The sequence below is a fragment of the Podarcis bocagei genome (genome assembly GCF_964188305.1).
Source record: "Podarcis bocagei genome assembly, chromosome: 5".
NCBI lineage: Eukaryota > Metazoa > Chordata > Lepidosauria > Squamata > Lacertidae > Podarcis > Podarcis bocagei.
This window is the reverse complement of record NC_138129.1, coordinates 63,066,325-63,093,116: the sequence shown is the minus strand read 5'-3', so window position 1 is coordinate 63,093,116 and position 26,792 is coordinate 63,066,325. Positions and strand designations below refer to the sequence as shown.

At 40.1% G+C, this 26,792-nt stretch overlaps 1 protein-coding gene across 9 annotated transcripts in view; it reads right to left on the bottom strand.

The window, feature by feature from the left end:
* The window catches only part of NFIA (nuclear factor I A), a 427,373-nt gene that overhangs the window by 92,286 nt on the left and 308,295 nt on the right, over positions 1 to 26,792 (bottom strand). For all 9 annotated transcript variants that reach the window (XM_081193801.1, XM_081193806.1, XM_081193800.1 and 6 more), the window contains exons 4-5: positions 14,384 to 14,458; positions 2,674 to 2,791 (exon numbers count right to left, since the gene is read on the bottom strand). In XM_081193801.1, coding sequence (XP_081049927.1) covers positions 2,674 to 2,791; positions 14,384 to 14,458 — 193 coding nt within the window. The remainder of the gene's footprint in view (positions 1 to 2,673; positions 2,792 to 14,383; positions 14,459 to 26,792) is intronic.

The window sequence follows — 26,792 nt, the reverse complement described above, 5'->3', positions numbered from 1 at the left end:
TCACAAAAATGCCAAATTTGCAAATAAATATGCTGATTACTGATATATAATAATTAGTTTATTTGCCAACTTTCAGAATTTTGACTAAGTAAATAGTATATTCTCTTAGTCATCGCAAGTTATTAACCATACAGAGGTGTATTTGTAGAAAGTAAGCACAAACTCTTCATATTAGCTTCAGGTGTCAATATATTTTTAAAAATCTGACTGCAGCTGAGCAGAACCAAAGCTACTTCATACTACATTATTTTACATATCAATTCCGTGTAGGAGCAACTGGGTGCTCTGTCATGTGTAAACAATCCACATGCTTATCTCTGCTGAGTGTAACACGTAGTGGGAAGATGCAGTAAGCCAGAGTAACCTATGTGAATAACTATATAAGCACATGTGTATTTAATATACTTTATCAGCTTGCACACATTACCTAACAGTGAAGTAATATCTTCGAAGGAAATGATCAAAAGTGGCAAGAACCATGGTAAAGAGAGACATGTTTGCTAAGGTTCTGAAGGAAAGAGCTGGCCAAGGTCTAATGGAGAGCTGGCAATCACTTGACTAAGGCCCAGATCATGCAAGGTGCAGAATTTGTACTGGCATTGTTGAAATTACCAAAGTTGTACGGGAAATTGCCTCCAACAAAAAGCCAACTCCATGAAACTGCCTCTGCACTGTTGTGTTTCAAGCATCAATCACACTGCTATTAGCACATCTAAATTAAATTGGGTCTAATCCAGGAATACTCAGTTTGTGAACAACTGCTCAAGTGGCTGGTTGGGTGAGAACGTCTAATGGTACTGAGAAGGCCATGCAAATGCATAGCAGACAGCCGTTTGGTTACAAACCTATTCAAGGGATCTGTTGGACTTTTATCATTCTTTTTTATGTACAAAAATGAGCCCAACAGAGTAGTCATGACTTTCATTGACAAACCATGTAACATTATCATGTGGAATGTCACTCCACTATCTGAGCCCTGGAGAACTGTTATAAGTAATATCACAGCATAATGTTTGGTTATTGCAGCAAGCGGACCCTTCTGAAGTAAACTGGTACTAGAAAATATAATTAATGATCAGTCTGTGAGTGCTTAGAAAAAGATACTCTGATTATTAGGACACCAGATTGGGATAGGAAGCCAATGCTGCTGAAGATTTGGGATTCAATAATACTTTAACAGATTGGAGAACTGGGCCAAGACTAACAAAATGAATTTCAACAGGGATAAATTTGAGGTTCTACACTTACGCAGGAAGAACTAGTTGCACCAATACAAGATGGGGGACATCTGGCTTACCAGTAGTACATGTGAAAAAGGTATATAAATGTCATGATAGACCACAAGCTTAACATGAGTCAACAGTGTGATGCAACAATGACAACAAAAAGCAAATGCTATTCTAGACTGCATCAACAAAAGTATAGTGTCCCGCTGTATGTTGCCTTGATCAGACCACGCCTGGAATACTGTCCCCAGTTCTGGGCACCATAATTTAAAAAGGATATTTGTTCTAACACTGTTTGGGGAAACTGACTGGACCTGAGGGATAGCTCAGTTAGTAGAGCATAAGACTTCTAATTTTAGGATTGTGGGTTCGAGAACCATATTGGGTGAAAGATTCCTGTATTGCAGGGGGTCGGACTAGATGACCCTAGTGGTATCTTCCAACTCTACAAGCCTGTGATTCTACTTTTAATGAAAGGACTGGTGCTGAACTGTTTTTAATGTAACTATTGTATGGTTTTAATTGATGTTTAGTATATGTGTGTGTGCATAGATGGAATGATGGATGGATGGATGGATGGATGGATAGACAGATAGATAGATAGATAGACAGACAGACAGACAGGCAGGCAGGCAGGCAGGCAGGCAGACAGACAGACAGATATGGTTATAATTCTATCAATGTTTAATTATTTTTTTCTACATTTTTAGCATTTAAAAAAATCTGTAGGCCACCTTAAGTCCCTGTCAGGGATAAAGGCATGGTATAAATAATAAACAAACAAACAAACAAACAAACAAACAAACAAACTGTAAAGATATATTACTTCTTAGACAACAGGTTGCATTACGTTGCAAGAAAGGAGATTGAACAGCAGGATCCAGATAAATCAGTAAGGGCATTAACAGAGAGACCAATGCAAGTTTGAGGAATTGCCCTTTAGAAATCAACTTACAGATACAGCTTTAGGAATTTAGTGACTTAACCAAGCAGGTGATTTTTTTAGTCTGGTTTCCTATAAGTCTTGATTTTGAGGCTTAGATGCTAATTTGCAGCAAGGATATTTTTTATTTCATACTGTGGTCCTTTTCTTAAGCATCCATGAGATTGGATTTACAAGTACGCCCAAAGCCTGTTGCCAGTTTGAATGATATTAATGATCCAGATTGATTTTTTTCTTTCAGCTAAAGTGGATCAGTCATTTGACAGGCATGATAAGAAATGGCTCCTTATTTACATCAACATTAAGCAGAAGAAAAATCTATTGTATAACTCTGCAAAGCGCCAGAGTGTATATGGGTGCCACTTTATTTTTACAAAGGATCAGTATCTCAGGCAGAATATGTCAGGCAACATAAGCACTAAATGACAGCATTACTCATTTTGAAATGTCCATGTAGTCAGGGGGATTGAACCATAACCCAATATCATGCACAGATCAAATTACCTGGTAGAGGAAGTGCTTGGTAGGGATCTCCTCATTGCTCCTGGGCTCATGCTATAGTATGAGGAACTTTCCAAATCTGAGAGTGAGAAATTAGGCCCTGTTCCGGCAGCTATCGGTGCTGGGAAAACAAAGGAAAGGAAGTAAGTAAGTGATGTGGAAAAGGAAGAATTACATTTCAAACATTCACTTTCACCTTAATGACCTACCAGCATGTAGGTAGTAAGGTATGAGTTAATTGGCACTGTAATCAGCAAGATTAAAAGTTCATTATGCAACTTTATGATTAAGGTCTTCTTTGAAGGTCTTTTACTGATGGCAAAGTCTGATTTTGTACCATCATGTATTTCAATGGCTTCAGAAACTGTAGGAATGCTTCTTCTTCTTATATCTGTTTCCTCATGTCTGGCATTACTGAGCACCTTAGCAATGTTCTCCCAAGCATTTCTCAGTGTTTGCTGTCCTGTGCACATGATAAGGTCTTCCTTTGTTACATTTTTCTCTTGACTTTTACAAATGTGTGTAATGAGCTAGTTTTTCACAAAGATATTACGAAGTCCTTTCTCTGCAGTGTTAAAAACAGAAGGTCATGAATCTCTTGCCATCAATAATATGGATCTGGTATCATCCACATAAGAAGTTGCTAAAGGCCTTTCTAGAGATTTTTTTATTACGCAATAAATATGGAGCTGTTACTTGGTTGTTGAGGGGGATCCAAAGCCTTCTCTCACCTGTTGTAAAGAAACAGCATCCCCCCAACACTTAAACAACAATTATTATTATTTGCTGCCATTATATGAACAGCTAGTGCAATAGTGAAACTGTAGAATCCTGTAATCCTGAACTCAGACTAGCATGAAGGGGAAGACACACTTCAATCTTGACATGAGTTCGGGATAACAGGCAGAGAGGCAGCAGCTTCATCCTCTGCAATTCAGCAACTGCCTCCATTGCTAGGAGGAATCACCAGGCAATCCCCAGCCAGGCAATAAACAGACAAGGCCAGGATGAGCCAGCTGGTGTTACCACAGCTCACCCTCAACAGTAACTTTATGTATATTTTCTGTGCCAGTTATGGATTGATCTGGGAGAAAAACAGACAGCTCCTCTCCCCCCTTTCCAGGGGCTCCAGGAGTCCGTTAACTGCTTTCATGACATCCTGTGGCATAAAATCAGAGCCATTCCCAAGAATGTATTACATGACAGCAGACCACATATCAGTTTTCAAAGTCTTATTTTATTTAAATCTCCATTTCCTCCAGGAGTTAAAAGCAATGTGTGCAATCTCCCCGTTTTTATCTTCGCTACCAGTGAGTTAGGTTAGGGTAAGATGCAATGATTGGCTCAAGCCCATCAAGTCACCGATGGGTGTGAGTGGGTGCCATATACTTGTTTACCCAGCGTGCAAAATGTCTTGGGCCACTGAACGGAGGCAAGTCATGTTGGGTGTAATAGCCAAACCATAGTTAGGGCATTAGATCTAAGCCAGATTCCCAATTCTGGTTTCAAGGGCAAGTGGAAACTATAGTTTGCTAATTTGGATCTAACAATGACCTAAGGTCTGCCAAACAAGGAAATCAGGGTTTGAATCAGGTGGAGGAAGCATGCAAGCCTAAGAATAGCCAAACTGATGGTTTGACACTGTGTATGAAGCAACTCATTGCCTGCATAAATGATTTGCATATGTGAAATATCAATGTACTACAATTCTCATACATCTAATACATTCAGCAAGTGGTAAGCAATCAAGGTTGATTTACATGTTCCTTTAGCGTGTCCATGGCCAACAAGGGCCGTCTCTGTAGCTAATTGAGAAGAACTGGTTGGAGGACTGTCTTTAGCATATGCACCTCTGGCGTGCAAAGATCCGCCTAGCGCCCCCAAATTTAGTTTAGTCATTCCCAATTTTTTTAGGGGCGGCGAACTCAAAGTTGTTGAACTTTTTCTGGGAGCAGGGAAGCCAAAGTTGTTGACTTTTTTTGGGGGGGGGGAGGAAAATTGCTCACCTGTAACAACGACACAGCGGAAATACAGCGGTACCTCGAGTTAAGTACTTAATTCGTTCCGGAGGTCCATTCTTAACCTGAAACTGTTCTTAACCTGAAGCACCACTTTAGCTAATGGGGCCTCCTGCTGCCGCTGCACCGCCGGAACACGATTTCTGTTCTCATCCTGAAGCAAAGTTCTTAACCTGAGGCACTATTTTTGGGTTAGCGGAGTCTGTAAACTGAAGCGTATGTAACCCAAGGTACCACTGTAACTGCTTTTGTTTCCTGACTCATTGGGAATATTTGACACTATGGAGTAACAGAGCAAAGGGTGGGGGGACTTTCTCTCCATTGCTTTTCACTACCGCCGATCAAGAGGGACCGGTATACAGTAGGTATACACTTGGTGCCCCCCAGAGTACATTTGGTGCCCCCCAGAATCCGGTGCCTGGGTGCCCCACACCCCTTGCACCCCTGGGTAAAGACGGCCCTGATGGGTTGCCTCCTGTACAACTGTGACCGGGGCAGGAAACCTGGTGTCCTGTCGATGTTCTGAACCTCAATTCCCATCATCCCTGCTGAATGGCCACATGGGCTGGGCTGATGGGAGTTACAGAACAGTATAGTTGGAGGACATCAGGTTGCCAACCACCACCTCTGTGCAATGCCACTTTAGCTGCATATGCACAAATGTCTGTTTGCAGTGCTAGGATTAAAGTGGTGCTATAAACATAACATTGCCTTATAGCAAGTCCATCCAGCCCAGTTGACAGTGTTTACTGGCAGAGGCTTTCTGGGGTCTTGGGCAGAGGTGCTTTCCAGCATTTATCAACTGAGAGCTTTCCACATGTAGAGTATGCAATATGCTAAACTGCAATCTTCAGCTGAGGAGCAACTATGGTACTTAGTGTTTTACAGACTGCAGCTGAAGTACAAGAATAATGGGCAATACAAAGAACAAAATCCTCACACAGCTTACTTATATAGTTCTCATGTAAACTATGGCGTACTCTCAGCCGTGGTTTAAGGACAGCCACTGAACTGAGATGCATTGATAGCAATGCATTTTTAAAAGCACAGGATGGAAGGAGTGCAATGATATTAAAATGGGAGCCAGCCTTTAATGATCTTTGGAAGAAATTAACTTGGGAAATAATTTACAAGAACACTCTAAACTCATTTGCTGTCTTCCTTTAACTACAATATGCTTCCTGTGCAACGGGTGAATGAAACTTTAAAAAAAACCAACCATTGTAAAATTAACTCATTTTATCAATTTGTGCTGTCTGCTAGAGTTTCCTGACAGCAGAGACAAGAGGCTGTAAAACTGATGAATTTGCATGGAAAAAGAAACCAGTGTAAGTAATTTGTGTAAAAGGTAACACGGACATGGACTGCTATAATTCAGACACCCTGCGGATAGCAAACTGCTGCAGTGTGAGCAGTTATGGGTTAGAAAAATGACCACACTGCAGTCAGTCTGACTTGAATGGAAATCAATCATAAAGGTACACTCTGCAGCATCCACTCTACAGTTTTAGCAGTCTTGGCCAAACTTATTTGTGCTTTTAAAAGCCTTTGCTTGATAAATTTTCATTCACACAAGACCTATGGAAGTCCAAACTGAAAGGTTAATAATGTCTTTTCGAAGCAGGTACATAGAAATCTTGCTCCCAAGCCACTATAATATTTATTAAACAGGATTATTGAAGACAGAAAGTGTGTGGAGGGGGGAATGATACACAGCCCAAGTCTATGCATGTGTACTCAGAAGTAAGTCCTACTATATTCCTATGGTATTACTTTATTAATTTACTCCAATCAGCATCTGTTTCTCTGTGTTCTCATTTTACTAGGCTTAGCTCTCTTAAATCTAATTGTTCCTCATGAAGAAAATACTTTTGGAGATATGCAGATATCAAGGGAGGCAGGCGGAGAAATAGGTCTGCATGAACTTAGCCGAATACAATGTGAGAAAGAGTAAGGACATGATAGGGAATAGCAACTCATGCTATAGGTAGTATTTGTATTTGTTACTTTACTACATTTATGACAATTATATTTGTATCCAACCTTTCCTCCAAGGAGCTCAAGGCGGTGTACATAGTTCTCCACCCCATTTTTCCTCACAACAATCCTGTGAGCTAGTCTAGGCTAAGGGTGAGTGACTAACCCAATGTCATCCAGTGAGTTTCATGTGGGAATAGGAATTGGAAACCTGGTCTCTCAGGTCCTAGTCCAACACACTTAACACTACACTACACTACACTACACTACACTACACTACACTACACTACACTGTAACTTACTTGGAATTTAAGCACTTAAGTGCAACTTTTATTACATAGTACTAGACTGTTTTTGAAGAGATAGATGGGATTGACTATTTTTTCAACTGGCTCGTCTGGTTTTTCAGTTTTGGGGTTGTTTTCAGAAATAACAATAATAGTATTAATTCTATCCCAACCTTCCCCGCAAAGGAGTCCAGGGTGCAAACACCAAAGTGGTAAAAGATAACAACAACAACACCCATACAGCATATGCAAAGCTCGGGGTTTATGGGAGCCCAACAACACTTGGAGTGGACACAGGTTTTCTACTACTGCCCCAGATGAACAGAACCTTTTCTATGGATTCTGTCCTTTTCCCCTCTGCAAGACTCTAGTCTTGACCCCATCAGGCTCCAACCATGGGCTCAAAGAGTCACAGCTTCTCTTAAGAAACCTTGGAAAATCGGGATAGAAAATTCTTCATTTGTAGGTTCCTAAGCACCTCACTTAATTTTTGTGGTAAAAGACACATAACGTGCTTCATACTGTAGCATATGTGTGTTTAACTGGCAATAAAGGGCTTTGTGTGCCCATTTTCAAGTTACTTATCTTTGTAAGCACCATTTTTCAACTAATCATGTAAGGGACAAGGGAAGCCTGTATCCAGGATGTGTTTAGAACTTGGTTAACTTTTCTCCATTCCCTGGGAAGAAAGGAGGCTGAAACTGCAAAGATGTGTGTTTTAACTCTGAGGCTGAAATACACAGTTGTCTGCTTTACCTTTTTGTGTTAAAGCTTACAAGGACAGACAAAATATCATGGTAGAAAAGGAGGCAAGGACGCTGGCCTTCTGCCATCGTAAGTCCATCTGCCAAATATGTCTATAGACCCATTATAGCTAGAAGGACTCAGCAGTTTCTTTTGCAGAAATGCTTCATTCTGGTTGCCCCCAAGGTGCAACTGAAATCTCTGGCTCAACTGAGCTAATCCCTCTTCCAGTGCAGAGGTTTTCCACATGCTAGAGGTGGAAGGTACAAATAGCCATATGAAGAACTGGACCATTAAGTCGGCAATGATAATCTTCAGTGATCCCACCATTTATTTATTTATTGTAGCCAGCATATAAACTGCCAACTATATTTCAAAACTAGGAATCCCAATTTTCATTCTTTGGAATATGTTTTTGAAAGAGAAGGCTTGTAGGCTTTGTAGTTTTAGGGACATTTGAAAGAATGAAAGCAGTGTCCACAAAAGATTCTAGGAATGGCTGTATGTTCTGTGACATGCATTAGAGTCTGTCTCAAAAGCTTGGCTTAAAAAATCCTCTCCTTCGCTTTATGATGTGAACCCTGGAGAACCTGTTTTAATTATGCCCCTTTTACAAAGGAAGAATTCTGTTTTTAAAATCTAGTTTATTTACTAAGTGGCATTTAGGGTAAGGAAGCTACACAGAAGATGTTATACCATGGGACCATACTAAAATTCCATGTGTTCTCCAGCACAAAGACTCCAGAAACAACCATTGTCAAGATTAAGAAAGGATACTGAAATCTAGGGAGATATCTCTAAATGTTTTGCATCGATTCCAACCCAATGAATAGCCCACCTGTACAAAGATCCCATTTGAAATGGATATCTGGACAAAATGAACACACAGTAAGGTAGCTTTACTGAAGACTTAGTCTCTCCTTCAAGCTCTCCTTTGATTGATGTGTGTAAAGTTTGTCTAACTGAACTAATGCTGCCTTGGGATCCAGTTTCAGCTGACTAGGTGGTCTGGTCACAAACCTTCCCTACACATGGGATACATTTCAATCACTGGAGTGCCATATGAATCTGCCTGAGTCACCCCAGTCCAAAGGTTCCAAAAAATATGCTACTATCAGTACTATTAAATCTTTGCCATTTTATTAATAAAAATCATTGATATTATGCAAATAAAGAATTGGAAAAAAATAGTTTGAGTATTTGTCTAATGTGATGCAATGATCAGAGGGAAGAACAAGACAAGCTCAAGTTCAAGTCCCCATTCAGCCAAGGAGCTGAATAAATGTTGGCCACTTGTCCTACCTCACAGGTTTGTTCTGAGGATCTGCATTTGAGTAGGAGACCCAAAGATATTTACCTGGAGCCATTTCTTTTGGAATTTTTTTTTTAACCCAACCAGTATTTATTAATTCTTTAAATTATGTTTCATGGGGAACCATGTAGCTTTTATTTTTATACACAGTATTCCACCTTGTTATTTTTTATAGATTTTTTTTATAGGCTTTGTATAATAATTACAAAAATGTCACTAATTCTGTCTGTTCCTTCTCTGCTGCATCCTACTCAGCACCAACAGCTAGACCCCTATGGCCCTAGCCCTACTGGGATGATGCTTTCATTTTATTTTTTAACCAATTAGAATGTTCATAAGCATTTCCATAACACTTCAGCACCTGAGACAATGGCATCGGAGGGCTAATTTAAATCAGATGAAGTCAGATCTCTTACAGTTAGCAGATCAGGAGGTTTTAAAGGAAGGAGGCCGTGTTTATATCAGTTTTGCTGTTGTTGTATTTACCTGTTTCACTGTGGCAAGTTGGCAAAAGCACCCTTTTCTGGAAATCAACATGATCTGTGCTCTAATTAGGCACTTACTTAATCTCTTTAAAAGTGTGACGATTATCCAAAGAAGGATTTGACTTCACAAATAGATATATAGATATTTTGATAACTACAGCAGCAAAGTGATGGTGTCTCTAGGGTTAAATGGAGGTAAACCTGAGGAACAAGCGTGTCTTTTAACCAGCTAGCCTTTTCATAAACTGATTAGTAAGCATGAAAGGAAGAAGTTGTGGGAAATGTGGCTGAAATCTGTGGCTAGGCCTTTATCTGCTGTAGACTGTTATGTTAGCTTTTGTAACAAAGCCTTGTAGAATATCACAGATATTAAATGTGTGGTGCTCATTTTAACATTACTAGTGCAGTATGTTATTGACCAGCTAATTATGCTGAATTCCATTTATAAACATAGCTAACCACTAAGTTTATGGAGACTTTTTGTGCTGCTTTAATAGGATATTGATTGAGAGCAAGGTTTGAGTGGGCGGCCATTGAATTGTGTAATGGCATACAAAAGGCAAGGTCACTGCAACGGTTGATTCTAAGCCTGCCGTCTATTTTGTATTATAATTTTTCTTTTTTCGCGTCTGCCTTTTCATAGCCAAACTCGGGTTGTAGCCTGTGGGCAGTGGTGCTTTGCTATTGAATATGAACTTAGCTTCTTTAGCATTTAGTTTCATGCTGCTGATTTTTAACTACTCCTCTTACAATATTGATTAGCACAGCGGAAAACTCAAAGGCTTGTGCAAGGAGAAACAGTGTAGCTATCTTGCAGCAGAATATAAGAGATACAACCCTTCAAAATACTGGCTGGTCAATCATCTTTCATTCAGCACTTCTCATACAAAATCAGCTCCTAGCTGAGATTGCGTTTGTATGAACAATCCTGAACACCGCTTAAATTGAAATGAAGTCAGTGACAGTTGAGAAGGTTGCATAATTTCCACCAAATTATTCAATATAATACAACAAGTGAACCCTTTCCACTAGTGGTTAACTAGTTAAAGAGGGGGAATTGCATAACCACAGGCACTCTATCATGATTTTATTTATTCCAAGCACAGCAAGAGGTTCTGAGCCAAACCACAAAGGTCCCTGGCTAAGGTCATACCCTGTTTGCCATTTCTACCTAAAAGTGCTCTGGCACTCATATTTATTGACTAGTGACTAATTGCCGGTAGCCATTCTACATTTTCAGGTTTCAGCTATTGAGAAAACTGCTTCTGCTCTGGATCCAGGGATCTGTTGCAACAGGCTGCATGATCCTAAGGTCTGCTTAAATCACTCTATACACACAGGTCTGGTTCGCAGAACACAGTAACCCAACCTTACCATGTGGATGTTGCAGGTATCCAAAGGGGAACGCGTCACTCTGCTCCTCCCTGACCTTTGCATGCTGTACTGAGCTAATCCAAGATTTCACTTAGCATGTTGTCCAAACCCAGGCCCATGATTAAGCTCTCTCCTCGCTAACCATAAGCTGTAGTCAAAACCAAACCATGGTTAGAGCTTGTAGTTAGTCTGGACAGAACTTAACCACAAGCCTGCGTTTGGATGACATGCCAACTTGCTCAGTGCAGCAAGCAAATAAAAAAGATCAGGGAAGAGCAAAGTGCTCCAAGTTCCTTTTTGCAAGCCCACATGTTTGTGTGGTCCTGGTAAACCAAAAAAATAAACTGTGACTTTCCTGCCAGCTTTCAGCAGTGTGAATAATTCAGGGCATGATTCAGTTAATGAGTTGCGTCAATGGAAGCCTGAGCAATGACTTTCGCCTGTGCAATGGAGCTTTCCCATCTCTCCTTCCTCAGTATGCCCCACACCCCTGAAATTGGCTTGGGGGCGGTCAAGAAAACCCCCTAGAACAGTGCATGAGTGGAGGGGAGGAGGGAATCATTCCATATGACAAGCTGAAATGCTTGCACTGGCAAAACAATTGACACAGTATGATGTTGAATCCCTCTCATTGTTTCTTGCTTAAACAGAAATGACCATGTTAAATCCCTGTGTATGTTAATTTCCCAACAACATTACATTCTAGTCAGCAGGCTTAGGTGCCTCAAACTAGATTTGTTGGATTTTTTGTAGAATCAAATATCTTAAGCCAGAGATAAACTGTGTCAACTTCCATCCTGACCACTTTATAGCAGACTGGGATCAATGATGATGATGATATTACCCTATACTTGCTGGTCTCAGGACAGTTCACAGGATAAAATCAGAATATAAAACTACATAATCAAAATAAAAACAACAACAACCCAATAACCCCTCCCCCCAGGTTCTACCAAGTTCAAAACTGCAATGGCAGTAGTCACAATGTACCACCAGTTCACTGGGACCTCTTTGTTGCAATACCTTTTGCTCCCTCCCATCCTGCACTTTCAGCCTCTGTGATACAGCCCAAAACCAGAAATCTGTCTAGCCTTACAAAATCTTCAGGTCAAAAGGTGATAAAAGAGGAGGCTTGACCTCCCAAGGTGATTGTGGGGAGTCATGTTGTACATGAGAGCTCGCTGCTTTATTGCTTTTTAAGCAATAATGATTCATGCTGTACAGTAGTTGAATTATTGCAAGTTTCGAACACTAGGGTGCCACCTTATGCCAATCTAAAACATACATTCCATTTTAGTTTCCTATTGCCAGAGATGCTACATACAATTCACCTGTTTGTGTGACAGTGAAACAGATTGTTCTCTTGTTGCTTTAACGGAAGAGTCTAACCAAAGGCTGCACACCTAGACAGTCAAATGCCAGGCAGCAGTACCACAAGATTCACTTTTTCCTAGGTTTTCTAGTTGCAATAAATTATATCATCCTTGTCGTGTTTGGTTTACTGTTTGAATAGACTGATTTATAAAGTAAGATATTGACTAGAAGTTTAATAACTAGAGCAGGTGAAAAATAAGCTTATTAATTTGATGTGTGGATATGAGTAGTGTGGATGCGTGTGTTTCAGTGGGGAGGATCCCTCTGTCAGTACTTTAAAATTATTGCATCAACACAAGGATCTAAGTGTGACCAGATGGGCATATAGATCTCTTATGTACACAGAGATCTCCATTTAGTTTAATGGGATAGTGATCCATATGTGTAATAAACTATGCATATAGATTGGCACCTTCCACTGAAATGAATATGGACATTTCTCTGAATATGTGTTGGAGCGAATGAAAAATTAAGCCCCCCCCCCCTCCCGCAGAATTAGAGAAAAGTCTGGCAAAAGCATTCCTAAAATGGCAGTAATAATTAACTGGAGTTAGATTATGATTTAAATGTAGTTTTTCACTGGAGATGAAAATCAGCAAAGCACTAACTTCTTGAGCCCTGGGACAATGGAGTCCATTTCTCCTTGGACTGTCTGGATTATGTCATAGTAAAATACAATCAAGGAACCTTTGATCAATTGAACAGGGTGGTGACAGGTACTCCTAATTCACTGTTGTTAGTGAATATTGACAAACTGGTAATGATCATACTGCAGAATGTCATTCAGACCAAGAATATTAGCATTCTTTAAAGGTCAAAAGCAATAGCTTCATAGAGACAGAATTCCATACAATTCCAGCATCAGATACTTCACATTCTACATAGAATGACCGTATATTTCAGCACAAGAATCATTATTTTCAAAAAGACTGGGCATGACCCCATATTTGTGCATGAATCTGTATTTAAAGGTTGCTAAACCACTGGTTGTATAAATCATCAGTGTTACATCAAACAGATATTGCACATGCATGTACACAGGTGGTGCAAATGCAAAGCCTATGCTATTGTGCATTAAAAGACCGACTGTTTAAAGTTAGGTTAAACATTAACGTTCTAATTTCAAAAATGTAGAAATGGGCTCTGAAAATATTTGCAATGTGACGCAACTGTTCTCAAACTGTGGGTCCTGACACATCGGTGAGTTCCGACCTGTTCCTAGGTGTACTGAACAATCAGCATTTGTTTCCCCTCTATTCTGAGGGCAAATGGATAAGAGCCAGCCATTTATATCTTCTTCCACTAAGCCTGTCAATTCTCGAGCACATTCTACACAGAAACATATATGCAAAGTTATGCCAACTTTCTAGCCCTCAGGGTTCCTCATAGTTGGTCACCCAGCTCCTCTCTGCTTCAAGTCACAGTGTAGAAGTGTTTTTGTGTGTATGTGATAACACCTTTATTGTGCTTTATGTAAATGGCTTAGGCAGGCATGGCCAAACTTGGCCCTCTGGCTGTTTTGGGACTACAATTCCCATCATCCCTGACCACTGGTCCTGTTAGCTAGGGATGATGGGAGTTGTAGTCCCAAAACAGCTGGAGGGCCAAGTTTGGCCATGCCTGAGCTTGGGGATTCTGCGTATTATTATTATTATTATTAATTATTATTATATTGTTATAAATAAATAGCAAACAACAGTGGCACACAATAGCAATGGAGAAACACAACAGCAGCTCCCTCCCATCGATTGGGACTAGCAGGACAGAGCAACTCAATCAGTTGCAGTTTCTTCTAGAGTGCCGTTCGGTGGCCATATATGTCCTTAATCAGTGTAACATCACAAATTGCATCAGGCTAGAGTCTGCATGCATGCTTTGCTTTTCTACTACAGCAATTTGTAGGACAGCAGGTTTCAGAATGAACAACGTCCTTTTGTAAAATCAGGACCCTATGACTATAATATGATACATCCGACCTAATTAGAAATATAGCATGATTTACTTGATGTAAGGCATGGTGAACCGGAGAATGAATGATCAGTTTCATAAAACGTTTTGCATAGTAACCATGAGGGATGGAGGAATCAGAGAAAGAAATATGTCAAAGTAAGATATTCTAATGTAACTACAAATTATACTTACTTTGTGAGACCCTTACTAGCTCAGTCACACTGAAAACGCCTGATGTGACAAAACTGTCTTGGAAGCCCAAATGTCCTACAAAACACAAGAAAATTATAGATGTGATTAATTTTAAGCACTTAATGACAGTATTCTTAAATACTTCACTATCTGTTTAATGTGAATGAAATTGAATATTTAATTTTCCACTTATCACTAATTGCTGTTTAGGTAGGCAGATATATGGTTAGAGTTTAGGAAAGTTAACATGACAGATTAACAGGGAGAATTGTATATATTAAAGCATCACAGCTGGAAATCTGAAACAAAAGAAGCTCATTTTAATAAACAGTTACCTCAGATGACCCTAAAGACTTAACAATTGAAATTAAAATACTGTACCTAGGAATCAGATGGGACAGCTAAGTTCTTTAATCGTTTTAAACATTATTCTCTAAAGAAACATCTGATCAGGATTATCTACTCATTCATTCAAACAAAACAAGATTTAAAGATGTACTCTTCTTTTCTGAGGTTACATTAGGGAAATCTTAAAATAGCAGCTGTTAAAAAATCTTGAAAATGAATGCTTTTCACATAAAAAGAAAAAAAAACCTCTTTAAAATGAGCTTTTCAAAACAGAAACCAAATCTTTGCATAAGAAAGCTTTAACTCTAATCCTCTGAATTTCTTTAAGAGACAAGGCGTATGCTTGCTTGCCGGTTTCATTTGTGTAAGGGATATTTTATATCAAAATGTTATTACACTTCCCATAACAGTATTTCCCTTTTTCTATGAAAACATGTCTATCACCAAATGTTAATTTAATTTTCTGGGTATAATCAATTACAAAACAAGAAGCCTTCAAACTGCAAATCGGGTAACAAGGAATTCTGCTGAACCAGATACTATAGTTCATACAGTACATATCAGGACTTCAATTAGAGGTCTGTGGCTGATAGGGCAGCCTGACCTATTGCTTTTGAAATCAGGGTCAAAGAAATCTGAGGATAAAGGGATTATTAAAAGAACTGTAAAGTTGTTCTTGTCCATAGGATAAGTGGCATACATTTTAAGGTTGTTCTAATTAAGATTACCAAGTCTAACACACACACACGTGTATATTATTTAATGTAATATAAAGCTTTGCTATGCCCAGACATACTAAATTCCTTCAGCTTCAGTTTCATTGATTTCATTTCCAAATTACCGAAAATACTTTTTATTTATTTAAGTTCTTGCATAATATAACTCCCCCCACAAAAAACCCATATGCACACAATTTTATATTTATTTTGCCTGCAAGGTTTAATTGAACTCGAATGATTTATTTTGATTTATCAAAAATTAAAATTGCAGGTCCATTACTGTTAAAGTGTTTCAGTATTGATATAGCATTATTAGAAGCAGCCTTTGTACATTCTCCATTCAAGCAACACATTCAAGCTGATTTCCCAATAAATAATGTAGGGCTGGAAGCATATTTCTTCAGCCCACTGGCACCAGCAGAATCCTGAATCTGCCAGCATTATTTTCATTTCTATAACCCAGGTTTATAGCGTTTGAGCAAACAGTAAAAACCAGGTGTTATTAGCTAACATTTCTCCTAGATAGGTACCCAGCTAACCTGAATGGCAGAGTATCAAGCTCAGAACACAAAATCAATGCAGGCTTTACAATTGTGAACCGCATTCACAAATACATAAATTACTTCCCAGTGTAAGCCATGTGCATGCTCACAAACTCATAGGAAATGTTTGCATCCACAAGCACTACTGAATGTAAGCCTTACGTATATTCTCATCAATAAGGATTATAGGAAATTGTATAGAATAGCCATGGAAAGATGTGCATAATAACCAGCAATTATGCACATTCACCATGGTCATTCTGCACATTCTCTACAGCAGGGGTAGGCAACCTAAGGCCCGTGGGCTGGATGTGGTCCAATTGCCTTCTCAATCCGGCCCATGGACGGTCCGGGAATCAGGATGTTTTTACATGAGTAGAATGTGTCCTTTTATTTAAAATGCATCTCTGGGTTATTTGTGGGGCCTGCCTGGTGTTTTTACATGAGTAGAATGTGTGCTCTCTGGGTTATTTGTGGGGCATAGGAATTCGTTCATTCTTTTTTCCCAAAATATCGCCCAGCCCACCACATGGTCTGAGGGATGGTGGACCGGCCCACGGCTGAAAAAGGTTGCTGACCCCTGCTCTACAGTTTAGCTATTTAGAGTAAAAGGTATAGTGTGCTGTCCTTTTAATGAAGACGCTCAAAGCTGCTAACAAAACATACAAAACAAGATAAGAAGAAGCCAATCATTAAAAACAGGTTCATACATAAGAACCACAGCAGCCCAAAACAGCATTAAAATGCAAGTACACACACACACAGAGAAACTGACTTGATGAATAAACTCTTACAAAATGAGACTTTTAATATTTGTTGCACAAGTTGTAAATACTGCTTTTCTGTACTGGAAAGTAATGCCAGCATTGAAAATCCTTGCCATGTAGAGTATCTTACTATACAGAGACATCTTAAAATAGTAGTGATCAATTAGAACTTCAAGCCTATTATCTTAACCAAATGCCTGATTAGAAAGAAAAGCCTTCCCTACTCTAATTGCAACTTGATTCCTCTTGGTTTTATCCCCTACCTAGATAATCCTCTGTTTCACAAACAATGTCAAGCAAGTAACTTCTAATAATACTTACAAAATAGGTGTCTATGATACTTGTTACAGGGGCACCTGAAAAAGTTGCTGAAAAGATTTCTGATCTATCAAGCAGTACACCTACTAACTTAAGTATTAGCCATATGTTTTGATGTGACAGTGAAGCTGGAAAAGATTTGAAATGCAATGAAATGATTAAATTTGGATAATGATGTATGAAGTACATGTCTGGTGTCTTTCAGATTATACATTGTAAACTATCAATGGAAGGGGATACATTCTGGGACTTTATGCTGGTGATGTTGCTTTATGTACACAGACCCAGTTGATGCTGGAAGGTTACTGAGTATAGAATCGGAGACCTTTTTCAATGTCTCTGGACAAAAATGGGAAGTATTGTTATTTCATACTTCCCCACAATTTTCCAAAATATTACAAATCCCAGTAACTAGAAAAAGCTCCAGATACTGCAACTAAACTAATGCTTGTTTCAAAATTATTATTTTTATTTCAGATGTTACCAGTTTGGATCCCACCTGCCCATATGTTCCAGTGGGGAAGAAAACAAACTCATATTTCAGACAGACAGACAGACCATGCATTTAAAAATATTTGCTGTTGGAGGATGGGGGCTCCAAAATCTAAACAGCTATTACAATGCATGTCAACTCAGCAACATGACAGACCTAATGTCTGGCAACAAAGAAACTCAATGGAACATTTGAAAACTTAGAAATAGATGGTGTTCCTCTAAAAGTAATACATTTAAAAAAAATATCCTCTCTTTGCACTGGCTTACAAATCTGTTCACACTTACAACTTTGAAAATTTGGACAAAATAGGTGAAGGTTCTGGTTTCAGGCCTCTCACCTATTATTTCATTACAATTCCACTCTGTTTTCAAAAATAAATATAGTGTCTATACTACAGATATATGGAAATAAAAATAATGTTTTTATTGGAATTTATATTTACAAAGATGAATGACTGCTTACCTTTAATAAGATGCAATTTAAATTGGAAAATATTGAAATAATAATGGCTATTAGGCTACCAATTAAGGTCATTTTTCACATATTCCCAGATTTTAAAAAAAGCCACAAGACAATTAATGACATATGAAGAAATAATAGTCGAAAAAAATATAATAGCAAATATATTAACATCATCTTTGTATAAATATATTACAGAGATTGAGTTTTGTCCTCAGCAAAATTTGAGAAGGTTGTAGGAACTGAATTAAGATTTAGAGGAATGGAACAGAAAGTGGACAAAAGTGCCATACAAATCCATTTTGGCAACAATGAAAGAAAGAGCTCTTAACCAGAGAAAGAGCCCTAGACGCCTAGCCTATATAAAACTGGACAGTTCTCCTATGTGTTGTAGAGGATCTCCCACTATAAGGACATATCAGCACATGTGGTGGGAGTGTCCAAAACAGAAAAGTTCTGGGAAAACGTATTTACATAAATATATTTGATTATAAGGCAGGCAGTCCTCATGACCCCAGGAATGGCTATACTTAACTCGCATGTTGCAAATGAGAAACAAAGAACTTATAACATAGCTATTAACTGCTGCAAGAACTATTATTAACTATGAACCAATGGGTATAACGCAATTTGCCAAACAACATTATTGTAAAAACTGACACAAAAATTAAAAGTAACAAGAGGTTAAAAGAAACACGACAATTTTCATGCAATCTGGTGTGACTTTATTGACTACACACTTAATGAGGCATATGGTAGAGCAGTACCCCTAGTTTACACTTCCGGTGTAGGCATTGAACAGATCCCAACATATTTAAGTTTCCTCAAAGGTTAAGTGAAATAAGCCACTATCTGCACTTGAAACAGAACTGTCAGATGTTCCTGAAGTCACTAGAATTGTAATTCACTGTATTTAAATTGAATTTGCGGCAGGCTAGAAAAGATTTCAACTGTCTTTACGCTTAATAAAAGGTGAAAGCTGTGAAAGCGACGTATCCCTCTGTGGAATTTCGACTATTCACTCACATGCTCCTATGTGATGGTGACAATCAGCATGCTGTGAATTATATTCTTCCCATGCCAGTCTATTTAAAAGTTTCACAGTTTGATCAATGCATATTTGCAGTGTGTGCTTGTGTGTGTTTAATAAAGACATTTAAGTATGGACTTATTATCCAAATATCTCAGCGTTAAAATAAAGTTAGATGAAATGAAGGCTTTAAAAATAACGGGCCAATTGCTATTCCTAAGAAATCACTTTAGCTGTACTGCATGGGTTTCCCCTCTATTGCTCTTGCTACCATCATTTGCTGACAGTTGCTTTTCATATCAGTTCAGCATCACACTAATAACTAACTAACGGCCACTTCGTTAGCCATTCAGATGAAGCATTTCCTTCCAAATAACCACTAAGCCACTGGGTTCACATGCCCATATTATCCGAAGCTTGCTTGCAAATATGGCTTTAGAAAAGTTTTTAAGAACCACCAACACATTCTTTGAGGAATATAGCAGGGAAAAAATTAGACTATCTGGGATAAATCATGTTAGCACAATGGATGGACACCTTAAAGACTTTAAAGTCATGTAATACAATCCTAGGCTGTTGAAAAAGGCAGAATACAAGTGGCCGAGAGAAAAAAGAGCCAATATTTGACAACACAAATCAGCATAACCTTTTAACTGCAGCAGTCATGGATGACTGCCCTTTGACCTGGAGAGATTATGTGGGATTTCAATGACAACAGCTGGAAGTGAGCATGTGTGAATAGAGAACAGAAGATCTTAGGCCTAACACAAAAGCCTGTCCAGATCAGAGCATTGATTAGAAATTGTTTCCTGGTCCCAGTTTAATAGAGTGTAATAATGAAAGTTTTGTTAACTTCATAGCATGCACAAAATTAGTTGGAACTTGTTCTTTGTAGTCTTCTCATAAATTTCACAAATTCATCTCGTAAGAGAGATCATTTCAGAATAATTGCAAATGGGGATAATTGTCTAAGAATTCTTTGGACTGCACATTGAAATAAGAGCAACATCATGTAAAATATAATAATCTTGGCTTCAAAGGACACTGTCAAATTCTACACCTGGAATAAATATAAATAAAGCTAAAATGAAATACTCCAATTTATCCCTGTTTTGTCTCTTACAATGCATGATAACATGGAATAATAGAAAATTATCACTGAACCAAAACTTTATATCTAGGGTACTAAACTGATTTCACAACATTCAAATGAGAGATTCTTAAGTGGGTCATGTGGAACTTGTTAACATGAGTAGTCATAATATTTACAATAATTATTGGAACAATATGACGCATAATCCTAAGAAGAAGAAGGATTGCAGCAGGGCGACATCAGGCTAGTTCTCAAAGGGGGAGAAACCTGTGGTGAGCTGTACTTCTTGATACTGCACATGAAAGCTCAGATGTATATATAAAACTAGATGTCAAAAAAAGAGATTTCTAATGTAGCCTTCTCCCGAAGAGCTAGTTTTCCATGTGCAGGAATTCTATTTTGTATCGAGAAGAACTCCACCATATAAATCCTCACCTGCTGTCGCAAGTGGCATAGTCCAATTGGTTTGCCATCTCACTGAGTTGGCCAGTACAGATGTGAGAAAGAAAGGGCAAGGAGGAGTCCATTATGGCAGACCTTAGGAAAGGTGGCTTATAGTGAGTTAGACCAGTGGTAGGTACATCTAGTACAGTAGTACTCTTCAACATTTCAGGCAAAGGTCTCTACTAGGTGCTACCTGACATGCCTTAATTGAAGATAGCAGAGATACCTGAAGGAGCGTCTTCACACCCATTGTTCAGCCCAGACACTGAGGTCCAGCGACGAGGGCCTTCTGGCAGTTCCCTTGCTGTGAGAAGTGAGGTTACAGGGAACTAGCCAGAAGGCCTTCTTGGTAGTGGCACCCGCCCTGTGGAATGCCCTCCCATCAGATGTCAAGAAAATAAACAACTATCTGACTTTTAGAAGACACCTGAAGGCAGCCCTGTTACGGAATATTTTTTTTTAAATGTTTGATGCTTTATTGTGTTTTTAATATTCTGTTGTAAGCCACCCAGAGTGGTTGGGGCAACCCAGTCAGATGGGTGGCATACAAATAGAAGAAGAAGAAGAAGAAGAAGAAGAAGAAGAAGAGGAGGAGGAGGAGGAGGAGGAGGAGGAGACCGTCTTAATGCAGAGACACAGTCTACTACTGAGCTCTGGTCTCCCACAACAGGGTAAGGATTTGCTACATTTTGAGTTGTGAGCAATACTTCTGACAGCCTTAGATTACTGCTGGTGGCCTGACCCACCCAAGGGTGATCCCAACATGGCTGAAACCTGGAACTCCCAATTCGTTTGGACTTTGGCTGAATCTGGCACACAGCACTAGTCAATGCACATGCCCACACTATAAGTCAGGGTTTCTTTTCTGTTCATTCTATCTAATATCAAGGTATATGATTAAAGCTGGAGCCTTAAAATGTTAAAATAATGACATGAAAGTTAAGTAAGCTAATGCTATGTTAAAAGTCAACCAATATTTTTGTGAAATAAAAATTAATAACCTTTTTGTTAGAAAAATCAACAGCATAGATACTGTTTGGACAACCACATCTCTGAAAACAACAGATGTCTTCGCATTTTTTATAGCTTTTTCTTATTTCCAATGCAAAAAGGAAATGTTAAAAGGGGAAACATAATTATAAATAGACATATTCATTTTGTAGATTAGTTTACCACACATTCCTCAAAACCCTTTCAAATCAAACGAGATGGAATCTATAGAAAGTTAATCATTTTGGAATATGTATGGCCTCTGAAAAGACTGTAATAAAAAGAAAAGCCACCTTTAGAAAATAATAAAAAGCAGTTGTTTATCTTCTTTTTCCTATCACTACTGCCATAATTTCTTTTACTGATCGCAACAAACAACATAACTGAAATCTCTGGAATTGCTGTAGTGACTTAAAATTCAGGTTTAGAGCTCAGTGATCAAGTCAATAAATAAATGAACAGTAAGTTAACATTAGGAGTGCAGACAATACTGACTGCTCAGTAATGGAACTGATTCCACAAGATGCTGGATATAGGCTTAGGGCCTTTCCACACTTTGGTCTCATTTGGATGCAAAGCTGAACTACTGTTATGTACCAGCCGAGGAGTCATGTGCTGCTCCACTCACCTCTTCTTCTTCATAATGTTCTTTTCCATTTTTAACTAATCACAATTTAGTGTTATATCTGAAGCCGAATAAACTGTGATGATTCTTAATTACAGTTTACCTTGGCTTACAAAAGTTGCTTGTTTCAATAAACCATAGTTAAGCTTAACCATGGTGTAGGGTTTGGTCATAACACCAAAATTTCAATATTAAACTTTGGTTAATCAAAAATGGAAGTGAAAGTTTCTGATTTTCCCCAGGGACATCTCAACTTTAAGCTTTCTCAGGCATGTTTTTGAAACACTAAACTAGGCCACTATGTCCTAGTTCTCTCAAGGGTTTAGCTGTATGATATACCTGTTTTCAAATACATGTTGTCTCCTTCACACATTATGTTTCACACACAACACACACACACACACACACACACACACAGTTTAAAAACAACCAAAGCAAACTGGACCTGCAAATATGTTTCAATAGCCATTGAATAGCCATAAGCGTGCTCATATGTTTTTAACTTGGCTAGATATTGCAAACATTAATCTGCTTCAATGTTCCCTGTTTATAATAGTTCATTCTGATTTTGACAAATGTGAATTTTTGGACTGATCTTAATCTGCAGCAATGTTATGTCCAGAAAGTCCCCAATTGCAAAGCTCTGTTTGTGAGTGTTGGATAGATAATGTAACTAGAACAACTCTCATTAAGCTAAATTTTGTTAGTTTACACAGTATGTGTAACTGTTACTTCTAAAGCATATAAAACCGCAAGAAGGAATGGGTAACTCGCTAATTCCTTATTTTGCTCAAAGAAACATAAATTTAAAGTCATTTTAATTTTTTGCACTATTTACATATTCAAACCAATCAAGAGCTGAAATAATCACATTTGTTTCAGCGCCTTGTTTATTGCTGCCCAGCCCCTCCCTCCTTTAAATCTTTCCCTTAGCCAGAGTGATTTTTATTGAATACCTGTCATTTCTGCAGCGGCTTGTGCCAAGAGCAGCTTACCAATGCCAGTCTTACTGAAACCCCTTCTGTTTCATATTCTCTAAGGGGCTTCCTTAGATCAGCTGCTCCCCATACCCAATACACAGAGACCTATAAATTTGCAAGCGCTGCAGTCAACGTCCTTAACAGCAAGTGGTACCCATTTTGCCCAGTGTGGCAGACTCTTGAAGGGACAGAAGAGATACCACATGGTGAGCAGCATTCCTCACCATGTGTAAACTGTCAATTTGATTTGAAATTAAAATTTTTGATTAACATGAGCGTTTCTGAGCCTCCCACTGGCAGCAGCCTAGTTACTGAAAAGTGACATGATTTGTGACATGCATGCTGTACAGAAAGCCCCATGCCAGGAACTGAAGACCAGTTTTCATTTTGTTTAAATATTGACACTGGGGTGTTTTTGTGTTTTTTAAGGGGGTGGGAAATGAACTTTTGTATTTTGGACAACACCAAACAGGATGTCGATAGTGAGTGGTATCCTGTTGTTTTTAAAAAGTGCCCCATGAGTATTAAAAGATGAGAACTCTGTGCGTGGTTGTATTTGTGGGGTCTACACTTTAAAATGTCATGTCTTCTCAGCATCAGGGCCTCTTCCACTGGGTGAAGGAAAATAAGGTATTAAAAACATGTTAGCTTGATAAATATTTCACACATGACAAGAAATGCTAGGCAACCCAGCCCCAGGGGCTGTGATGAGCTACACAGGTACCCTTTTAATCTAATCTGTTCATGAACACCTACTGGCAACCTGTAGGAAGCCAATGAGATGCAGTCTTCAAATGATCTACAGTGGTACCTCAGGTTAAGTATTTAATTCGTTCCGGAGGTCTGTTCTTAACCTGAAACTGTTCTCAACCTGAAGCACCACTTTAGCCAATGGGGCCTCCTGCTGCCGCTGCACCGCCAGAGAACGATTTCTGTTCTTATCCTGAAGCAAAGTTCTTAACCTGAAGCACTATTTATGGGTTAACGGAGTCTGTAACCTGAAGCATATGTAACCTGAAGCGTATGTAACCTGAGGTACCACTGTATCTTTGCTGAAAATTGGGCACCTAATTACAGCCCTATTTGACATCTATCAGCAAGCTATATTGTATCATTTCCTAGGGCTTAGCTGTTCCAAAATGCTAGTCTTTCTGGCAGGAATACTTCATTAAGGAAAATGGTTCTCTGATTCAATCTGTCATAGTTTGTAGAAAGTGAAAAGAACATTTCACTTGGGCCCAATTCAGGGGTGGCTAGCCTATGGTCCTCTAGATATGGTTAAAAAACTACAATTCCCATCCTCTCTGGCTGGGGCTGATGGGAGTTGAAGTCCAACAATGTTTGCAGGGTCACAGGTTGCCCCATCCCTGACAGAGCTCACAAGTTCAGACTCTCCTGTGTGAGTGTCTGAGGGCCCTGCTCCTTCCTGCCACTCACCACCTGGCCCAGGGCGGGGCCTGAAGTCTCACAAGGACTGCTGTGCTCTGCTGCCCAGGAGGACTCTCCTGTGTGAGTGGGGGAGGGCCCTGCTCTTGCCGCTTACCACCTGGCCCGGGGCGGGGCCTGAAGCCTCACAAGGACTGCTGTGCTCTGCTGCCCAGGAGGACTCCCCTGTGTGAGTGCCTGAGGGCCCTGCTCCTGGCACTCACCACCTGGCCCAGGGCGGGGCCTGACAGGCCTCACAGGGACGGTTGCTGTCACTGCTGCGGCGGCCCAGGGAGATCCGGAGGGGCGCAGAGTTCTTTTTAAAATGTTTTAAAATTTTCCTTTTCCTTTTTATTTTTTTTGTATATGCTGGGACGGGGATGGGGGTGGGATGGGTGTTTAGTTGGGAATTTGTTTGATTTTGATGGATTTGTAATTTTTACAGCTTTTTATTTGTATTGTTTTTTGTTTTCTGGGGTTTTTTGTTTTTGTTTTGTTTTTATTGTTTTAAGGTCTTATTTTGTTCTTAAGGGGAGGGGTCAGGGCTGCCGGGGAGTGGGTCCCAGCCAACAATATGGCTGGGGCATGTTCCACAGAGGGGGATGCGCTGGGACAACCAATCTCAGTGATCACGGGTAGAAGGAGGAGTTACGCTAAGACCAGACCATGTCATTACAGAGGAGGCAGGTTTAGTCGTTGTCTGAGGACTATCCCTGCCTCCGGGTCTGGTCCTGACTGGACGGATACTAGAATCAGCAAGGGATACCCACATGACCTGAAGGTGCTGCTGTGCAATGCCAAGTCAATGATTCATAAGACCACTGCCATCCATGACTTGATCATGGATGGAGGATTTGACCTGGCTTGGTTGGATGAGGCAGATGGGCCTGTCCTTGCCGCTGCTTGTCCACCAGGTTTCTCTTACGCACAGCAACCCAGGCCTAGTGGGCGCAGGGGAGGGTTGCAGTGATTTTTAGGAAGTCATTAGTTTGCACCAGGCGTCCTATTGGGAAGACCCAGTTTTCCGAGTGCATGTTCTGGAAGTTGGGCAATAGGGGCAGTACAGGATTCCTTTTGGTGTACCGACCTCCCCGCTGCACCAAGGATTCCCTGCCCGAGCTGCTTCAGGTCATGGTGGATGTTCTCCTGGAGACACCTAGTTTGGTTGTCCTAGGGGATTTTAATATCCATGCCGACACGACCTTACAAGGGGCCGCTCGGGACTTCGTGGAAAGCATGGCCTCCATGGGGCTGTCCCTGAATAAGTTTGGCCCAACCCATAGCCGCGGACATGCCTTGGACCTGGTGTTTACCTCTATGGATGTTGGTGATCTGACACTAAGTAAAAGCAAAACGAAAGAAGTGCCATGGTCAGACCACTTCCTGGTGCAGCTTGACTTCTCCGCGACCCTTCCCCTCTGCAGGGAGGTGGGACCGATTTGGATGGTCCGCCCCCACCACTTAATGGATCCAAATGGTTTCCAGAGAGCGGTAGGGGATGCTTTATCCCATGTTGATGGCCTTTCAGCTGATTCCCTGGTGGCCCACTGGAATGTGGAGTTAACCAGGGCTATTGACTGTTTGGCTCCAAAGCGCCCTCTCTGATTGCATGGAGCCCGGACAGCCCCGTGGTTTTCCACGGATCTGAGGGCAATGAAACAATCGTTGAGACGGCTAGAGCGCCGGTGGCGGATGACCCATTCTGAAGCTGACCGGACACAGGTTAGAGATCAGTGTCGAGCCTACCAAGTGGCGGTAGTGACGGCGAAGAAGACTTTCTTCACTGCCTCTATTGCATCTGCAGAAAACAGCAGCAGGAGACTTTTTCAGGTGGTCCGCAATTTAGCGGAACCACCTGCTACATCGGGGCCCAGTACGGGCCACATGATCTCCTGCAATGATTTTGCAAAGTTTTTTGCAGATAAAGTTGCTCAGATTCGGGAAGAGGTAGACGCCACCGTGGGAGCAGGGCCGGGGCGGGAGAGTGCTAGAGTCCTGTCTAGTCAAATTGCGTGGGATCAATTCTAATCTGTTACCTCCAAGGATGTGGACAGGCTGCTTGGACGAGTGAAACCAACCACCTGTCTCCTTGATCCCTGCCCATCCTGGCTTATAAAAGCTAGCCGGGAAGGGCTGGGCGATGGGCTTTGTGGGGTGGTGAATGCTTCCCTCT